The sequence below is a fragment of the Neopelma chrysocephalum genome, unplaced genomic scaffold (genome assembly GCF_003984885.1).
Source record: "Neopelma chrysocephalum unplaced genomic scaffold, ASM398488v2 Primary Assembly neopelma1_138, whole genome shotgun sequence".
In the NCBI taxonomy this organism is placed as follows: domain Eukaryota; kingdom Metazoa; phylum Chordata; class Aves; order Passeriformes; family Pipridae; genus Neopelma; species Neopelma chrysocephalum.
This window is the reverse complement of record NW_020897800.1, coordinates 6,827,546-6,847,800: the sequence shown is the minus strand read 5'-3', so window position 1 is coordinate 6,847,800 and position 20,255 is coordinate 6,827,546. Positions and strand designations below refer to the sequence as shown.

Sequence of the window (20,255 nt, the reverse complement as noted above, 5' to 3'; positions counted from 1 at the left end):
TATTTAAACAGACAAACATAACTGAAAGCATTAAGCAATGATTCCAAGGACTACTGGAACAAGTTATGTCTAGGGCAGCAGTTTAAATCCAAACAAGTTGATTTTGACAGAACATTATGATCATAAATGATAATTAGTGGCCTACATTAGACAAGTCAGAATACTGAATTCCAGTGGAAATAGGAACACATTTAGCTTTTGACATCCTTTATATGCTGAAAACCTTTTCCAGTGTATAGGAAAATAGGATAGTTAGCAGGAAACCTAGTTTGAGTATCTGTATTCATATTCACATCAAACACTTTCACATAAAACGATGCCACGGTTACATGTTTTGTTTATTTTGTTTCACCTTTCAGCTTATGCTGCAGGAGACACCTGGTACTCCCCCGTGGCTGCTCAGTGCTGATTCTGTACAATAAATCCTCAAACAAACACTACAGTTTCACATTTGGAGAGCACTCTGCAAATACTAATTAAGCCTTAAAACTGCTGTGTGCAAACAGCAGCATAGTTATCCCCTTGTAGAGAGAATGGAACAGGAGCATTGAAAACTGCCTTTCTTGGCAAATTTCAAAGCTGGAAATTACCAGGAGAGGCAGAATTTCTCGGCTTGTGTGTCAAATGCCATGCAGCACCCTCTTCATTACATACTTAAAAGAATAAATCAATTTACAGCCTTTTAGAAATTGCCAGCTGCGTTGTCTCAGAGTCAGAGGGACGAGCTGCACACATCAGAATCTGACTGCATTAGTTGCCTACAATTAACATTTCTCTCTTCCTCAGTACCCAGATGTCTGACAGGAAAAAATTATTCATTACTTTCCCCAAGGTCCACCCACAGCTCCAACTGATTCGACTGATGCCATCAAACAGGCTGCCACAGACCACAGATTTTGTTAATGTTCATTACTCTGAGCACCCTTTCACTTTCCCACATGGTTATATATATATATTTGGACACCAAAACTTCTAGAGCCACTGGCTGGTTTTGTTCAGCTCGGTTTTAGAGCTTTGTGTCTTCACTGCTGTGGTTTGCACAGCTCAGTTTCTGAAGCTTTAACCCGAAATCACCACAAACATGTTTGTATTTCTCCTCAAATAATACCTCAGCTTCCAGACTCTAAGCCAGGGGCGGATGGGAACTAAACCTCCCAATCCATCCTGAGCAGAATGAGCTCTGAAAAGCACTAATCACCTGAGCAGTGCTCTGTTCCTGTGCTGCAGACTCAGCCCACACCTGGGAACCTTCCTCTTTCAAGTCCATCTCCTCCCTGCTGGGGTGTTCCATGAGGAGAGAGATCTACTGGAGGAATGTCTGGCTGGAGGGATTCATCTGTTCACTGTGTTTCTGCTTCCAGAAGACAAGGTGATCTTCAGCAACATGGCTGTAAAAACGCAGAGGGCAGAAATGTTAAAACCAGTGTGAGGTAATTATTATCATCGGCTACCACGCTTCTGTACCACACAGGGTAAAGCAGGCCTGGCTTTACAAACATTTCCTTTTAGACCCAAACACCTTAGTTAGGGGAATAAAGGAAGAGAAATCTTATCTCATTTACCATGGTCAAGTCTTGCTGTACAACACTTTCCATGTCCCATTGAGGAAACAAGTCAACCACTGCTACAACAGCACTGAAACATTACACTGAATTCTTCCTGCACATCTTTCCTTGGCCACAGGCAGACCACGACACATTCTCCACATTGTCCTTCTGGCATCTACAGGCCTAGAAATCAATAAATAATGCAAAAAATGGACCCTAGGCTTCCAACAGGAAAACACTGCATTCAGAGATGCACAACCAGTTTGCCTGAAAGAGGTTTTGGGGGAGCACAAAAGGGCTTTCCATGAACAGGCAGCTTTCACCTTGGACAAAACCACAGGCCTGAGTAGTACAAGGCAGTGTTACAACAGCCAACTTCTAAAAAAGAACAATGAAACTCAACCTCTAATTCACACGAGCCCCAAGATCCTGACAAACTGCTTCCAAGCTTGATTTTATTCACCTCTCACAGTTTTATTGGGGCCTCTCAATCTGCTGTTGGGATCCCAGCATGGTAATTTACAGCTCTGGTGATTGGTTTAGTCGGTGGTTCAGCACCTTCCCAATCCTTCCCCTCTAATGTCATATTAAATCACAGGAATTAGCATAAGGCTGGGCCCACTTAATTTCTCAGCTCCTCCAATTAAGTTTATTTTATACCCAGTGCCTCTCTGGACTGATCCAATGCCAGTACCAGCCTGTGCTCTGAGAGGGAAGCAGAAGGCTCCTTGCTGATGCTTTCATTCATTTGCATTTTAAATGCAAATTATTTTAGTCATAATTTATCCCTATAAATGTTAGCATTTGGCTTGTCATTGACAAACTGAAAAATAGATAAGGAGGGGTAGAAAAAGCAGCAGGCACTTTCTGCCTCCTGCTAATTTTGCCAGCAAGGACTGAGCTATGCAGACCCGAGCACTGACTGTTCCACCAGTCCTGGCCAGGGATAAATCAACAGGAGAGGGAAGTCTCACAGTAACGCCACTGAACTGCGTGGTAGAGGGGAAAAAATGGGGATAAAGGGACAGAAATCTTATCTCCATCAATACTGCTCAATACAAAACATCCCCAAAAAGCACTGAGGAGAAAAATTAAAAAGAAATCCATGTACCTGAGTGCAACACTTGAGCTCAGGATCTCATTAGTACCAGCAAATTAACTGCAGCAAACAATTAGGAGTGATAAACACCAGCCCTGCTCTGCAAGTGTGAAAGCCAGGGCCATTCACAGATAAATATTATTAGATAAATATCATGTCTTTATATGTCCCAGAACACACAAGCTCTGATCTATAAATAAATATCATCCATCCCTACACAGCACCTTTTATCCAGCTACTTGTATGTTATTAAGGATTAAATCAGGGATTTTCTCATACCTAATCCTACCTCATTCACTGACCTCCAGCGCTCATTTGATCACCACTGTGTGACACGTGACAGCATTTATGTCAGTAACACACTCTGAGCAATTTTTATGTAAAATTTAACACCCATCCTGTTGATATTCTTTGGTTGGTTTATCCCGAACAGCTCTTTTCCTTAACTGTCAGTATTAATCAAGAGCCAATTCAGATAATTGCACTAACAATAGCCAGTAGTTTAATCAATTATCTAAGTGCTTAGAAAAATAAACACTATAAGTTTCAATTTTGGGTGGCTCGATTTAAAAAAAATATAATTAACCTGTTAAAAAGAATATAATTAAATTAACCAGTGATTGAATTAAGGGAAAGGCACAGTTCTAGCTAATTCCACATGGTGCAACAAGTAGCAGAATTTTTGGCTGACCTTCCCCACCAGCAGACACTGAAGGGCTGAGGGAAGATGCTGACTCACTCCTGCAGACTCATTTTGGCACAAATAACTTACAACTTTAGTGCAAAGCAGACCAAAGAGTTCAGGCAGGGTCTTTAATAGACAAAACGGGGCATTAAGATTCATCTCTGGAAAAAAATAGTACCAAAGAGTTGCAAAGGAAAGCAGAAGACAGTCATTTCATGGTTCTGAAAGTTAGCACTCATGTCAAATCTTGGGGAAAAAAAAGCAAGGCTGAACCAACTTCAGGGGCTCGGTGGTGCAGTTTCTGTAAATGGTCCTGTTATTGCTGTTCTTCACAGAAATGAAAATAATAAACAGCTCAGCCAATTGTGCACCAATAAGGGACAATATCAGGAGCTGCAGGATTTGCTGATGCTTTCAACTTCTGTACTTCCAAATACATCCTAGATCTGCCTCTGGTGTGCATTCCTACCAAAGCCTGGATCTCCATGAATTCCATCACCATTTCTATAATCACCAAGATACACTGAGAAGCACATTTTCCTGGAAACACAGATGTGTTGAGAGAGAGGAGTGCAGGAGACAGGCTGTGTCCCAGAGAGGTCCCAAGGACTGGCAACAAAGAGCACAGGAGGCAGGAGCAAGTGTTGATATTGAGCTGTGAAACAAGCCCAAGGGCAGGAGCTGGAAAACATGATGTGGCCCCAAGTCACTGCCACAGAACTGCCTGGAAACACCAACACCTCAGGGAGTTTTCCAACACTGATGACAAAGACCAAACTAACTTTGCTCACTACTCCTCCATAGAAGTAACTAACTCCTCCTGTTAATCCTGCAGGATCTAATTTCTTCCTCTAAATCCTCCTTTCAATACCCATTACAGCTCTGACATCGACAACCACAGTGCCCCGAGACTTTAACCACTTCCCTGTGAGTTCCTCTCAGTTTTGGTGGTTTTTCAGCAGAAATAAACATAGAACTTTGGGCATAAGCACTGCCAAACCATTGGCATGCAGGGAGCACTCTCTGCACTGTTTGCCCATGGATTATCCTTTGCAATTGTTGATTTTTCTCACCATACCTCACACACATCAGACATTTTCAGACAAGCTAAACAAACACCGGGACAAGCACCTCAATGGGAAGCTCTGCTATGTCCAAGGGATTACCATATGAATTTGTACAACAATTTGAAACTGAATTGCAGAAATCCTACAAGAAAAAAAGATAATTAAAGATAAAAGGAGCTGTGATAGGATATACTCAGCTTTTTCCCAATATGGAGAATTTAGGCTACATTTTGTAATGATAATCCATGTAGAGATTATTCAAACAATAAACTAAACAGCTTGGTTTAACGAATGTTAAATTTATGTGTTATGTATGTCACAACTATATTCTCTCTCCTCCGTTCTGATCCACTGGTAATGACACTATAAAATTTAAGAGGCCTGGCTCAAATATTATTTAATACTCCATCATTTTTTGTCGTAACAAGTATTTCAATAACTTGGAGATGATGGAATTTGAAAGATTAGTCATATTATGAGGCACATCACCCAATAATCATCAACAATTCTATCAGCACCCCAATGTTTTCATCCAACCTCATAAGCATCACGCACATGAGCGAAAGCAATGCCAATGTGAGATGGTAAACCATTTACAGCAACTGCAAAGACAGCATCTACCTCCCCAAAATAGCAGGCATGCCTCTCCCAGTCCACGCTGGGTGATGGCACAAGCTGAAATGGTAGCAGGTATAAATATCTCCCAGTATCACTCCAGTACGTCAGAGTGGCGAGGCAGTGACAGTCCTGTGTGTCACTGGTGTGAATCAAATACAATGTGAACCAAGAGCCAGCTCAGCTCCCATGACTTTGAAATATCTCCTCCAGTGGAAGATTAGCTCATTCTGAGCTGTGCAAGTAAATCAACCACCCCTTCAAGACAAAACAGGTTGGTCTGTACACTATTCACATTTACCTTCCTTTTCTCAACACCCTCTGGGACCTGCTGGTGTCACAGACCTCCAATTTTTCTCTTAGTTTTTGCTTTTTACATCCAATCCAGAACATCTCATTAATAGCAAAGCTTCTCTGCAGCTCCTGATGCCTGGAAAGCACCTTTGTGTCATTGTCTGAAGAGTTCTTCATCTCTTTTGGAAATCTCGCTTGAAAACTTCTTTTGTCCTCCAGGACACTCTCCAGCTCCTCTCTCCTGTTCCTGTGGGATGGTGTTTCCTCTGGAGCTGTGTTATTAAATCAGCAACTTCCCCATGTACTGCATTCAGCTGCAGAGGATGGGAAAGCACTGCTCTGGGGGGCAAAGTGTCTCATTCCCTATCCAGCAGAAATGTCCTTCCTGCCCTCAGCATCAGACCCCCTGAGCCATCACAACACCCACGTGTGACACCCCACACGTGCACCCGTGACTCCCCGAACACTCAGGAAGTGGCAGTGAATGGTGCTCTAAGAGAAAAACACTAACAGCAAAGTCACTGCCGTTTTGTGCTCAGTGTCTGAGTGTTTTGGACACAAGTTGAACCCAGTGAACTCAGACAGTGCTTCAAAGCTCTGAAATTCACAGAAAAGCACCACCAAAAGAAACCCAAAAATCAACAGTAACCATATTTTCTTGGCTATTAGGAATGGCAATTTCTCTCAATGCTGCAACTACGCAAGAAGATACAGAGACAAAATCTCTGGGGAATTCATCTGCAGCAACCTCTGCAAATCTCACTAAGGACATTTTACTGAAAAACCCAAGCCAGTGGCTGCCAAACACTCGTTTTTGTCCCTTCTCAGAAATGATAAGAATGGGGGAATATTAAAGCTGAGCGAGGGGCAAAGTCCCCCTCCCTGCTCGGGGAGCCATAAAGCCACTGCAGTGACTCAAATGAGAACCCACTTTACAATAATGGTGCATAAAGCAGATAATGTGATTTACTCCCCGGCATAAGGGAGGTTTGCCATCACCTGGGATTCCCTGCAGCAATAACAGCAGGGACTATTAGTTTAATCCTCCCAGGACTGAGCTCACTGACCATCCAGCCATGTGCAAAGGCAGCAAAATTGGTACAAAAGGGGGTTTATGACTCTGGGTCTTCTTCCAGCTTTTAATATGAAAATGATTTATTGTGTTCCAAAGGAACATCACATGTGTCTCCAAAACGCTTTATCCCACACTTAATGTTAATTACCCCAGCTTGCCTAGAAGGCAGAACGGGTGCATTTCCTGAGCTGCCTTGGCAGGAACGGGCTTTCAGTGCAGCAGGAAGGGTTTGAACCTCACTGAGGACTGAGTCACCACTGCATCACCTCCTCTGCAGCACCATCCATCACACGTATACATTGTTTCAAGGAACTCTGGCTCTGGTGCATTTTGCCTGAATGGTAACAATCGGGTAATGTATAACCACAATATTTATGTTTTACTGGCAAGTTAAAAATGGAAATCATACATAGGGCTGGGACAGCAAGGATTATTTATTTCCACAAAAGGAAAAATGGCTTCAATTTATTTAGTCATGTAATAAAGAGAAGAACTCAGCCAAACACCAACTCAGTCTTTATTCCAATTGTGCATAATGGATCTATCTATATCCATATCCCTATGGCATATCCATCATAAGAACAACAATGAGCTGGAAGAGAACTCCTACTGTGTCCAATGTGTCACAGTCCTTTTCCTCCAGGGACAGTGCCCAGGCACTAGAGGTGACAGCACGACTGCCTGATGGAACTATTCTCACAACCTGTGAGGTAAGAGTCCATTTCTACCACGGAATCCGGGAGACAACCCAGCTCCACAAGGACAGGTTAACATTCCTGGGGACTACCCGGGCTTGGCTTAGACACCTACTCAGAGCCACTCTAAGGATTTTGAGTCCCAACTCTTGTATAACCAAGTTTCCCACAATATCTTCTCCCTCGGAGTGGGCAGAGACAAGTTCATGACTTCCTACATATGCACATGCTCTTCTTTAGTCACCTCTCCTCCCATTTACTCAACATCTACATATCCACTCTGACTCCTTTCTCCTGCCCTCAGCTTCCTGAATCCGTGACCACGTTCTCCACGTCACTTTTTTTCCCAATCTTTCATCCTCTGTGATATCATGGTGTGTTGTATCACTGCTTGAGGCAGTGACCCTGCCTTCCTAAATTTGGTTTATAAATGACAGAGGGAGAAGTTGATAAAGCAAGAGAACAGGGAACACATGTATTTCAAAGTACAAGATCACAAAAAAAGGAAAAGTGTCTGTATCAATGTGTGCTACAGCGCTGCCTACACAGCCTTCAAGGAGGCACACTCAGGGTTTACTGTAAGAAAACAAACTGTTCCCCTCCAGATTCCTCCTGCCACTTAGTCTCGCATCCTTTCCTCCTCCGGCAGCTCTTCCCAAAGGAACTGTCAATTGGAAGGGGTTGTTCCCCTTCCTACAAGTGGATGGTGCTGCTCCCTTTCCCTCCCTTCCCCCCCCCCACCCCCCCGCACCTCTCCTCTGAATTAAATCACTCTTAAAATTCAGAAGACAAAACTACCTTGTTTCTGCCTATGAAAACCACACCTAAGCTGGCTCCTGCAGAATAGCTGCTTCTCTGAATTACCCCAGAGAACAAATGGACTATCTGCACCTTAAAAGAAGTGAGGACTGAGATAGAGAGACATCTCAGGGCTACACCATAACTTCTGTGTGTTTTACTAGCAGGAAACAAAAGTGACAAATAGGCCCCACTTCGTGTTTAAGTCCAAACAAAATTCACCATACAAAAGCAGCCCCTGTAATTAGCTACACTTAAAAGGCCATTAGAATTCAGTTTACACAGCTGTAAGCAGCTGCAGGTGGTCAGGAACACACTCGAAGTGGCTACTGACTGCAAAGAAAATTACCCTGGCAATGCTCATCCAGGGATTTTCTGTGCAGGGTAGGAGTAAGAAGACACCACAGACCCCTTTCTCTCTAAAATCACATTGTCAGTTATTCCATCAGATAATATTAATGACATCGATATCTCGTTCTCTAGTAAGGTAATAAAGCTGTCTGGTTTCACACATGTAGCAAAGTGCCAAAACCCATCTCAATTCAGGAGATAAGTTTTCCATTTAAGGAGTGACTAGAGCAATACACCCTCTAGTATTATTTTTCCTAGAAATGAAGGCATTAGAAGGCTCGAGTCTGCCAATTATTTTATTGTGGCCACAAAAGCAGCAAAGAATCCTCTTGTAAAATCAGTTGGTGATTCATTAGCATCTCATCTTCTAACTGAACTAAAAGAAAAAAAATAACTGAATTATTAAAAATATACAGAAGAAAGCTAAAGTTCAGTATGGTCTCTATTCCCACTGAAACTCAAAGAGAAATCTTGACAGGCATTTTACACACCCATTTTTGTGCTTGTTCATTCTTTAAGGGCCTGTAAGAACCGCAAATATATCATGATACAGCAGACAGGTTGGTCCTCAGGTACCAAAAAATGCATTGCAAATACTGACCCTTCATTTGTCAAGACTATGGAGGTCAGTATCTTAAATTCTGATTTAGGGCCCCTGCAAGAGTCCTCCCGAGGCTTTGCAATGAACAATAAACAAGAGGTGACCACACATAGCTTGGAACATCTTGTACAGCAAAATAACCCTATAAAGGCAAGTTTTCCCTTTAGGATGAGTAATTCTGAAAGGCACAGTACCAGGACCTCATTTTTCCATTCCAACTTAATCATTTAACAAGCTCCCACAAATTTTTAATGGAACTGTGGAGGTTCAGGAGAAGGAACAGGACAAGCCACCACCAAAACCCGGGGAGCAAAAGATGCACAAAAAGCTACATTCTATAACCACATGGCAGACCACAGGAACAAGGGTTTCGGCAAAGACAACCACGGTGGCACCAAGACCAGCATCAGGAGAGCAGTGAACCCACAGCTCCCACCTGCAGCAGCTGCTCTTGCTCACACTGGGACCCTCATGGACAGAACCACCTCAGGGCAGTGGCGAAGGGGCTGCCTTTCCTCCACACCAACCCTTAGGGCTGCCCAGCTGGGAGCCTTTCCCTGCTGGGGCCACACCGGTGCCCAAAGGGTCCGCTGACACCTCCCTGGGGCAGGGCCCCATGAAGTTGGGACCCCACGACGGACAAGCCCCCACGGCCCCTCAGGGGGCGGACTGCCAGGCCCCCCCCCCACCTGCACCCCCTTATATACCCTCCGCGGCCCCCCGCCGCCTCACACAGCCAATCCGAAGACGGGGTGCGACGCCCCCTCCCCTAACTAGGCCAATAGGAGGCAGGGGCGCGAGGCCAGCGGCCAATCAGCAGGCGCGCGTGCCCCCCCCCCCCGCCAGACTGCCCGCTCTCCGCCGCCCCCCCCCCGGCCCCGCCTGAGGGCCCCGCGCCATCGGCCCCCCGGGAGGGCGCCCGGCGGTCAGCCGGCCCCGACCACTGCGGGCCCGGGGGGGACGGGGGCCGCTGGCCAGAGCACGGGCAGCGCGGGGGGGACGGGCCGGCAGCGCAGGGCAGGGGAGCCGTGCTAACCGCGGGGCGAGCGGCCCAGAGCAGTGGTGGAGGGATGAGACCCCCGCAGTGCCGGGGGGGGGGCAAAAAGATGGCTGCGGCAGCCCCCCCCGCTGCTGAGGTGCCGGGGTCCGGACTGTACCACGCAGGGAGGGGGGGAGCAGGGGTGGGGGCAGCCCCTTCTCTTCCCGCCCGGGGCGGGTGGGGGATCCCGGCTGGGCCGAGGAGGGGGGGGAGCGGACTGTACCTCTCCCGCCTGGGGGGGGGAAGGGGAATGAGTGCGCCGTGCTCCCCCCCCCACTGGCGGGAGCCAACGGTTTATCCCGGCCCCGCACCGCCAGCTCCGGGCGCCATCTTGGGTGCGACTAAAACAACAAGTCCAAAACCCCCGGCGGGTCCCCGCGGCGCTCCCGGGCCGCGCTGCCCTCCCGGACCGTCCCATCGCGTTACCTGAGGGGGTCCCGTGCGGGCGCCGTGCCTCGGCCGCCGCCGCCGACCCCGCGGCGGCCCCGAACCCCCCCACCTGTCCTCACCTCACAATGGTAGCTGCAGAGCGGGAGGGGGGGCGGCCGCCCGGGCCTCATTAGCATAATCTGCCTGGCAACAGGCCGTGGCGCCGCGCGCTGATTGGCTGAAGCGTCTCCGCCCGCCACGATGGGGCACAAAACTGCTCCAGGGAGGGTTCAGAGTACCCGGGTCAGGGGGCTGGGGGTGGGGGGGGTGGGGGTAGAGGTAGAGGGGAGTGGAGGACCGGGGCCCGCGGAGAGGGGACGGGACGGGGGGGACCCCGGCCCGCGCTTTCGCTCCCCCCTGTGGCTGCGCGCGGCCAATCAGGGCGCCGCTCTCATCCCCGCCGGAGATATCTCCGCCAATCAGGACGCGCCTTTCATCGCGGTGCTCCGCCCCCCGCTGTGGGAGGCGGTGCGGGGGCCGCGGGCAGCGCCCCCTGCTGGCGGGGCGGGGCAGCGCGGGGCGCCCCCTGGCGGCGGGGAGGGCCGAGGGGCGATTCCCCCACAACCCACCCCCCCCTTCCCAAATTTTCCAGCACAGGAAGTCCCTCCCCCCTCCCCTCTGGATAATGAAGTGACCCCCCCCAAAGCTCTCCTGGGCTCCAGGCCGCGATGCTCCACACCCCGTCAGCCCCATCTGGCAGCCCCTGGTACTGCAGTTACCTAAAATAGTGTCAAAACCACTGGGTTTCACCAGAATTTTACTTAAAAGCTGACGCACGAGCTATTAATATCTGTCGAGAATCAACCCATGAAGAAATGCCCCCAAAAAGGGCTTCTTCTGCCTCACAGGGCCCTAACGGGCGCTATAATTTAAATTTTTTCATGCACTTGGGAAGCTTTTTGATCCAGTAGCTGAGTAGATATTAAACAAGACAATCTCTGTGTTTAGGACCTTTTAAGTTTATTCCAAATGGCTCCATGAACTTTGTGTGCCCAAACCCACTGTTCTCTGCAGCGTGGGCAGCCACAGATCCTGCAATGGCCCATTGTGGGCAACTGACCCAAACCCAGGAGCACAGAAAGGGGAAATTTGGGTTAGAAATGAATCACTGCTTTTACAGAACTGGTTCTGCTCATTCTCTGCCCTGGGAGAACAGCAAGAAAGTCTGATCTTGGTGCAATTAAGTCTAATTTTCCATTAGGTCTGTCTTTTTAAAGCCTGGACTAGTATTTTAAATTAAGAGCTGCAGGTGCATATTGAAATCATCCCCTGTTGTACTGACCCAGCCCTTCCATGACCAATCAAAATTTAAAGAAAACCTCCCAGAGATGAAAATTTTCTAACCTGTGCTTAGGAACTTGACCTTAAAATGTTAGATACAGGTTTGAAACCTGAAATGAGCGGAATTAGCTCAATTTAGAAGTTTTCGGGGGAGGGTTTTCCCCTTTCACAATACCTTTTTATGCCTCTGGGCAGTTGTCTTAATTTGATTTATGGCAGTTATGGAGTCGATTTATTCCTCTGTTCTATAACACCAGTTTCAATTTCATTTTACCACATTGAAACATCAGGAGAACTAATAGTAATACATAAGACCAAACAAAACTGCTTTATTTCTCAAAAGTCTTAACAGGGACATGTATTACTTTTTTAATAAGTCAATGTTTTCAGTGTTATATTTTTATTTGGGGTTTCCAAGAGTCTCCCTAACATTTTGAAGACTTGCTGGCTCATATTGAATGCTATCCCACAGGTTGTTTTCCCCTCTGAGCCAAATCAGTGCAAGTTTCCAGTGGCTGCAGATGCTGCTCTGATTCATCCCCTGCAGTCTCTGGGCTCTGATGTAATGCCCATTGTAATTCCCATGCTCCATGTGTTGTTGCTGGTGCTCCAGCACAGGCTTTGTTTTCTTTGCTGGCAGAGAGAGGAGCCCTCACAGGAGGTTCATTTATTTATTTCTAATCTTCATGAAATACATGAAACCACCCCTGGTCTGGAGCAGTGCTGGGACCTGCCACCAAATTCTCCTTCTCCCCCTCATCTCCTGGCTCAGCAGATCCACATCTCCATCCCTGCACCACCTCATTTGGTGCTTCAGCACCTCCTCCCATCCTGCCTGTTCTGTCTCTCCCCTCTGGCCACTCCAAGGCTCATTTTCCACTGTTTCCCACTGACTGTTTTCTCCCTCATTCTGGAGGGAAAAGCACATTGCAACCCCACCCCATTTAATTTATTCATTAATATCAATTTGCCCTCTTTCACTTGGACCTCCTCACCCTTTCCTTTCACCCACTAAAACCACTCTCAAGTCTCTGCCTTAAAAACAAGCCTCCTACATCTTGACCACACTCCCTAAAGCTGCTCCCCAACCTTCTAGAAATATTTTTCTTGTCCCATCTATCCCCCTTTGTTTCAGGTTTTGTTGGGGTTATTGGATTTTTCTCCATGACATAATCTCATTTTGAGGAGCACATAGATTAAAACATGACAAAGAAAAATGCTCAAGTGCTATAAATTCACTTGAGTTATAGAAGCAGCCACTGCCTCGCTGGCCCTGGTGACCTCCCAGCCTCCATCTGTGCATGACAAGTAGGTACTTAGGCCCAGATTCCCAAATTAAACTGCACACAGAATTGGGCTATGGATTGTGGCACCCACTTCCCTCCCCTTGTGCGAGTCAGCAGCTGGCTGTGATTTAAAACCCCAATCTAGGAGATGGAAAAACTTCAGCTCTCTCCCTGTGTCTGTTAAAACCTGCTAAATTATAATGCAACTGAAATGGAATTACTTTTCATCCTGTACAGAGAATACAAAACATTAAGGGAATGATGTGAATTCACTAGTTTAGAGCAAGCCACAATAAATTTAATTAAAGTAGCCTCATGTAAAACACATGCAAGTACAGCAAAGTTATCTTAGTTTGGTTCTCAGGATCATTTTGCCCCTAAAAAATTAGTGTTTTGTTTTTTAACATGCTGAATTAATCCCTTTAACTGCAAGAAAATGTTTGACTAAAGAAAGTTTGGGGTCAGTGTTTTAACACCTACTGATCAACATTTTAAGTGATTTTATTTTGAATGAAAAGCATACCATCTCGTCCCACACATTCACTATCAGCTCTCTGTGTCTGATCTATACTCACATCCCACAATGTTTATTAATAAATATAAAGCAACACAGAAATAAGCCAGGAAACAACTCTCATCACCCCCCCTTAATCTTCACTGGGTAAAAGATGCAGCAAGTTTCATGAAAAGAGAGCTTTTCAGTTCGCTGAAAATTTATTTAGCAAAGCCCTGCTGGGTTGTAGAGATGGGAAAAGTGAGCTCTGGCTGCCAAAATGCCTGCAGGGAAAATACTTTGCCACTCACACTCCAATATCTCTTTGACTCCATTCTAACAATATTTATGGAGGCTGCTGCTGCTCATGATGGGGCCTCAAAATCTCAGTGTTTAGGGAAGACAAAAATCAACCAGGAGTTGAGCATTTCACAGGTTTGGATATAAAAACTGCCTTTTCACAAGCTTCTGCTGGATGAGAACGAGATTTTTTCTTCTTGTCCTGGCTGCTCCTGTGCAGCCCCAGCGCTTCTACAGGCAGCAGGTTGTGGTCCCAGTCAACCCAGTTCAGCATTCCAGTGCAGCCCAGTTCTCCTCTGCATTGCCAGACTTGTTATTTCTTGAAGCACTTCCCAGAAATCTCACTGGACAGATGCAGTTCAACTTCAAATCCAGGTCAGCTTCTCTTCATTGGGATTCCTGGTGATTTAGTGCACACATTTCTCTGGGAAAGGACCTCAACCACCATCAGCCTTAAAACCCTTCCAGCACCACTCTAAAAGAATCCCTTTAGTCCTTGTCCCACATATTTAAATTATGCTGCTATAGTTGGGTATCTGAGGTGGCACAGTGACATACTGAAGTTAAGGACAATATGGGAACTTTTAATTTTATTTTGTAACTTCCCCACAAACCTCTTGTAGTGCTGAATATGATTGTCCAGGTATAATTATTCTGCAAGATTAACTATAATGGTTGGTTTGGCACAAAATCCAGGGTGGATTTGTTTGAACTGCTTGCCCTTGGTCTGCTATACCCAGGAATAAATTCTTTTGGAAATTCTTGAGGTTTTACATGGGATCACAGAGAGCTGCTGAGGCTGGAAGGGGGATTTCCCTCTTGAGTTCAAGTGAATCCACTGCCCAGCTCTGGTTGTGTAGAACTGCCCTTAATAGGAAATAGTTTGGGCACCAACTGCAAAATAAACATGGAGCCTGTTTGGGTTTCCTCTCCATTAAATAGGCTGCAATGACTCAGGCAACTCAGATATTTCAGAGTTTGCCAGAAACTTATATAAAGATTGGATATTCTCTACTAAAATCACTCCTGTATTACATTATATTGATATCTTCAAAAAAGAAAAATCAGTGTAAAGATTTTATTTTGAATGAAAACCATACCATTAGCTAAGGCATTTCATCCCATACATTTGTTATTCGCTCTTTGCCTGACCTGTACCCACCCAAGTAGCATTTACCCCCTAGTATTTAATAGGAAATATAAAGAGGCACAAAAATAAGCCAGGAAACTGGCTTAAAATCTAACAGGCTGGCTTTAAAATTTACAGGATTTAAAAGTATTTTTGATTTTTCTAGAAGGTTTCCCTGTCTCCAGCACTGGGAAAGAACTTGAAACGTATCCCTTCAATTGCATTTTTTAAAAAAAAAGTGATGATTATATGACAGAGTCAGCCTTACCCTGCCTCTGTTGGGAAAGAAGGGATCTTCAGAGATATTCCTCCTGCTTCTGAATTGGGTAGATAAATAAAGGAAGCAACATAGAAACAAGTTCAGTGATAACTTGTGGCTGCTGTCTAAACATCTACCATGTTTTCTTTAAAAGAAAAAAAATCCTACTTTATGATGTAATTTAGTACATGTACCAACCCCATACTCTGTTTATCTTGCCTTTTTATAGAGCCAAAAGTAAGTTGCCTAGCTGGGAAAACTCTGTATCCTTTTTCAATATGTATAGGGATAAAAATACTTATCTGTCAGATGCTCAGTCTTCCTCCTTCCCCAGGAGGTAGAAATTAGAAGTCTGACCTTCTCATGGATGGAGGAATTGGCAAAGGAGTTTCCAAGCCACCACCTCTTCTCTATCACAGACACCACAGTGAATAACCTGAGCAGGATTTCTCTTGAGAGAAACTGAGGCTTTTATTCTTGCAGCCTTGAACAAGAGACTAAAAATATCACTGAAGACAAGGTTGGGTTTTTTCCAAAGCTTATTCTACTTGCTTGTTCTTGTGCCAACATTTGCATGCAGCTTAAAGAGGGTCTCTATCTTTGCCCAGTGTTTACTCTCCTGATGTGTTTATAGACAGGCACATCCTCCCCTCAAGTTTGTTTTGTCAGAAACAAGCCACATTTCTTTCATCTTCTCCTGTCCAAATATTCCTCGTTCCCAGCTGTCTGACCAGCTCCTCTGCTCCACGGGGACAACAGGGCTTTTACAGAGAACATTTCATTTTAGGTGATGCAGTTTTAGAAGCTCTTACAAATTTTTAAGTGTAAAAAATGTCCCTTGGGATGTCTTCAGCTCTTACTCAAAAACCTGCATCTCTAAGCTCGTGGAAATACTCACCAATCACAGTCTCAACCTTCAGTACCTAAAGGAGATGACTAAGACTCATCTGGAGATGGCAGCAGGGACATTCAGAAATCCAGGTTCTGAGGCAAGTTCAAGAGAATGAGGCAAGGCTGAGGTCAGAACTAGCATCAGTCTATAATTTAGTGATAAAAATTAGACAAAATCCAACAGTAACTTTCCAATGCCAGAGCAACAGGACAAAGTCAAGGGCCATAACCAGTTACAACTGACCCCAGGCTGAAATCAAACACTCCACTGGGATTGCTCAGACGAGGCATGAGGTCCCTGAGCTGGGCTTAAATATGACTCCTGGGCCTGTGGGTGGAGAGTCCAGGTGAAGCTGCTCAGTATTTATCAGTGGTCCCAGGGCCCTGGTAGGTCCTGCAGTGCTCCCAAGTGCTGCAGGGAGAGCTTTGCTTGTAGCCTTGAGTTTTTGGCAAAGTTGTTTTGCTTTGCTTTGCTTTGCTTTCTCTGTAAACTTACAATTTGAGTTTGTCTTAAGTTTAGTATCTATATTGCTACCCTATTTATTAATGGCTTATAGGATTGGTGCAAAAAAAGACTTTAAAAAATGTAGAATTATAGTTGCATTCTTTATTTTTTTCTTAATTTTAAACCTTTATTTACTGTGTCTTCAAGTCTTCCCTTAATTTTTTATCATAGCATGTTGAAAGTTAGATTTTTAAAAAGAAAAGCACTGGTGAATTTTTTCCACAGCATTCTGGGATTTGGAGTTTAAGTGGAAGAAAACCACCATTTGCCAGGTGGGTGATGTTGCACTGCTGCCACCACCTCAGGGGTCTGGGGTCTCCTGGGTGAGCAGGCACTGGGGCTGGATTGAGTTAGATGTCATTTTGGATTGCGTTCAAAATATTTTTGCAGTTGGATGTGTCCTTCCAGGGGGGAGTTGACTGGGTAGAAAAGAAATGTTTGCTTCAGGGGGTGATTAGTTTAAGGGAGGGAATGTTTTCAAACTTAACTGAGTTGGAAACTAAGTGTATTCCACCCACGCTGGAGACAGATACCTGAATGCCTTGGAAAACAAGTATTTGAGGAGAAGAGAAGGAATCAAATGGAGCAAGTGCCAGGATTTGCCAGGGAGTTGGTGCTGCCTTATCTGTGCAGCTGACAACCCCCAAGGATGTCACCTCGCACAGCCATTGAGAGGAGCCACAGCTTCTGCCCTGGTGCAGAGGTGGCTCCAGATGAGAAACTCCTGCTGCCACACACACAGGAAAAACAGAAAAATGTGCTGCTCAGGGGAAAAGAGCTGCCCAGAGCAGGGAATTCTGGCAGAGCCTCTGCTGTGCTTCAGGCAAATGGCACCAGAGGAAGGATGTGGATCCTGGAGGCTGTGATGAAAAACCATGTCTGCTTCCCCCAAACCTTTCAGTGAACAGAACATAACCCAATTATTTCAAGCCAGTCTCATTTATTTTTCTTTCTTTTTTTTTCATGCAGGAAATAATCCTCATTGTTACAGCTCATGTGATGTTATCCAGGTGCACCCAAACGTTCTGTATTCCAGGTGTGCCCAGGCACCTGGCCAGCCTGACCCAAAACAAAGGTGGTTTCTTCAAAGCAGTGGATTTACACGATAAAGTTATGCCACCACTTTGCATTTCTGTTATTATGGAATTGTTCAACTGTTGCTTTGAACTCCTGTAACCCCAGCCTGCACACAGTGGAAAAATTCTGGGTTTGATTGCCTGAGCATGAGGTTACAGCTCACAATAAAGGGTTTGCTGCAGTTCCAGCTGAGTGTTCCTGTCTCCTGCATCATGGCAGGTTTTCTGCCTTCCTTTTGCAGGGATCCCTCTGGAGATTTGTTTCAAGGGTTTTGCTGATAGAGTAGAATTGGTATTTCCCAGGGTTCTACAATCCCTTTGCTTGGGAAGACTGTCTTTAAAGCCAGTACATTCCAGTGGGAGCTCAGGTTTGATCTGGGCTCTTCAGTTTTATCAAAGCATCCCAGATTTTGACCCCTGACTTTCAAAATACTCAAAAATTTGCTGCTCAGTGAATTTGCCTGAATAATAGAGGTGCACAGTAATAACAAGGGCATTTCTTAAAGCAAATTTGGAATAATTCTGATTAAGAGATTTGCCAGCTGCAGGCCCAGCCCCTCAGTAGCCACTTTTTACACTGAAATACCTTTTTACCACTGTGGTAAGATTTTCTTGAAAGTTATTCTTATAGTTGCTGAGGTATTTAGGAAGGCAAAGGCCAGGAATAGGCCTAAGATGACAGGGTCATTTTTCACTCCTCAGATGAGCTTGATAAGGCTGAATTCATCTCCCTGGTGAGTTCTGTTTCACCCAAAATAAGCCTAGAAGTTGGCTGAGCAGCTTCATATCCTCATGGTTCTCCTTAACTGCAAAAGGCTGTAAATGCCCAGAGAAGCTGTGGCTGCCCCATCCCTGGAAGAGTCCAAGGCCAGGTGGATGGGGCTTGGAGCAACCTGGGCTAGTGGGAGGTGTCCCTGCCCATGGCAGGGGGTGGAATGAGATGATCTTTGAGGTCCCTTCCAACCCAAGCCACTCTGTGATCTTCTGTGTTCATCTTTATACTGAATTCCACATTCTAGTACCCCTTCTCTGCCCTTTCCTCAATAATTTCCTGCAGAACTTCCAGGACACATGCTGATAATGCCTGTTTGCCCTTATTCCATCTCTTACCTAGTTTTATTTTCACCTGTTCACTTTCTCTTTATAGTGATTGCAGAAACTGTAGAAAAAAATGTTAAAATAATACTCTTTTGTTCAGTATAGAGCAAATGCAACACAGGAAACCACACTGAAGGTATAATTAAGACTAAAAGCCAATCCAGTATTTCTGTGACACCTGCTGGGAGTTTATCTCCTTTCACAGTCTTTCACCAGGTTTTCTTTCACAGCTGACATGTTGGTTGATAACAGAAATAGGAAATAAAGAGGAATGAAAGAGCCCTGTGCTGTACAGACTGCTGGCTTCTCTCACCATGAAATGCTCAATAGTGAATTATGCAATTGTTGAAAAGCTATTAGCAAACACTGGAGTTAAAGGTGGAAAAAAGACTTAACAAGTGCAATATTTTTCCTTCTCTGATTTTAAAGAAACATCTTCCCAACAAATAGAACAACTTACATAGCCATAAACTCATTTAAATCTTATTTTTCATTGCTGTACTTATTGGATACTCCTTTGGTAACTGATTTCCTGCCCTATGCCAGATGCTGTTTTCATTCACAATGGAGTAACAGTGCTCTGGGAGTGATATCACAGTATCATTGCACAGCTCTTATTGTGACTTCTCAAATTTAATGTTCTGAAATACGCTCTTTGTTGGTTGTGTGGGGACTTTCAGATCTAGGGTTTGATTGAAGTCAGCCTATAAGAAAAAAAAAAAGAGAGAACAGAGCCTGGAGAACTTGGACAGTTTGCAACGTGCAGAAAAACATGGAAACCAAAGAAGGGCAAAAAGGAAAAAATTTGACTATTTGATATATTCTTGTATAGGTGGAGGGAAAGCTTGAAATAAGACTTGTATTAAGTCCTTGTTTTTTAGATTTTGAGGTGGTGCAGGTATTTAATTGCTGACACTGCCAAGGGATCTACCCTGTGCTCATGCTGGATGATCCAGATGATGCTGGATCAGCATGTGGTGTTGGCCAGGGGGGACACCTGGCTCGAGGCTGCTCTCATTTCACCCTCTGGCCACAGCTCCAACTCTGCACCCACATGCTAAATACAAATAATTTCTAGTTTTTCATCCAGACCCAGGTTTAGGCCCTTCCAAACACAGGCCAGGAACTTTGCAGTTCCCTGTTGTGAACTGTAGTTTTCCTCTCCTGCCAACACAGTTCCATCCTTTGCTGGGATAAGGTTTATGAAAACTGGTGTATGTGTTTGTGCCAGTGTCCGTGTGCATAGAAATTATTCTTTTGAAGGGTTATGTAAAGATATATTTTCCAGAAGACAGAACAAATAGAAGGAATCCAGTTCAGTTACTTAAGACCTGATCATGCAAGGAGTGGAGCACTCTGAATTTTAAATGCAGATTAGAGCACTTGCATCCCACAGGTCCCTCTAAGGTTGCAGGGTGTGTCTGTGTGTCTATACATGTGTTTAAGCATAAACTGAGCTAAGGACATAATTATATATGCTTATTCCCCCCCTTAGAAGTAAACTCGTAATTATGAAAAAGAAAGGGAGATGGAAGACGTTCCTTTGGCAGTTGGGAAGAGAATATTGATTTAACATCTTTCCTAAGCAGACACTTCTTTTGGATTGCTTTTTAGCCTTCCCAGTCAAAAAAAGGAGCTGGCA

At 45.0% G+C, this 20,255-nt stretch overlaps 1 protein-coding gene and 1 long non-coding RNA gene across 10 annotated transcripts in view; one reads left to right on the top strand and one right to left on the bottom strand.

Moving 5' to 3' along the window:
* PRDM10 (PR/SET domain 10) overlaps positions 1-10,489 on the bottom strand; it is a 44,445-nt gene extending 33,956 nt beyond the window's left edge. For 5 of the 9 annotated variants that reach the window (XM_027699573.1, XM_027699566.1, XM_027699572.1 and 2 more), the window contains exons 1-2: positions 2,659-6,985; positions 1,199-1,388 (exon numbers count right to left, since the gene is read on the bottom strand). In XM_027699573.1, coding sequence (XP_027555374.1) covers positions 1,199-1,291 — 93 coding nt within the window. In that variant the 5' untranslated portion in view covers positions 1,292-1,388; positions 2,659-6,985. Of the gene's footprint in view, positions 1-1,198; positions 1,389-2,658; positions 6,986-9,863; positions 9,888-10,292 lie in introns of those variants that run through there. The other 4 variants (XM_027699568.1, XM_027699567.1, XM_027699569.1 and 1 more) reach the window with 4 other exon arrangements.
* LOC113975505 lies at positions 10,490-18,319 on the top strand. The gene is made up of 3 exons (XR_003536834.1): positions 10,490-10,538; positions 10,888-11,001; positions 17,409-18,319. It is a non-coding gene; the product is annotated as an uncharacterized LOC113975505 (long non-coding RNA).
* Positions 18,320-20,255: the final 1,936 nt, after the last annotated feature.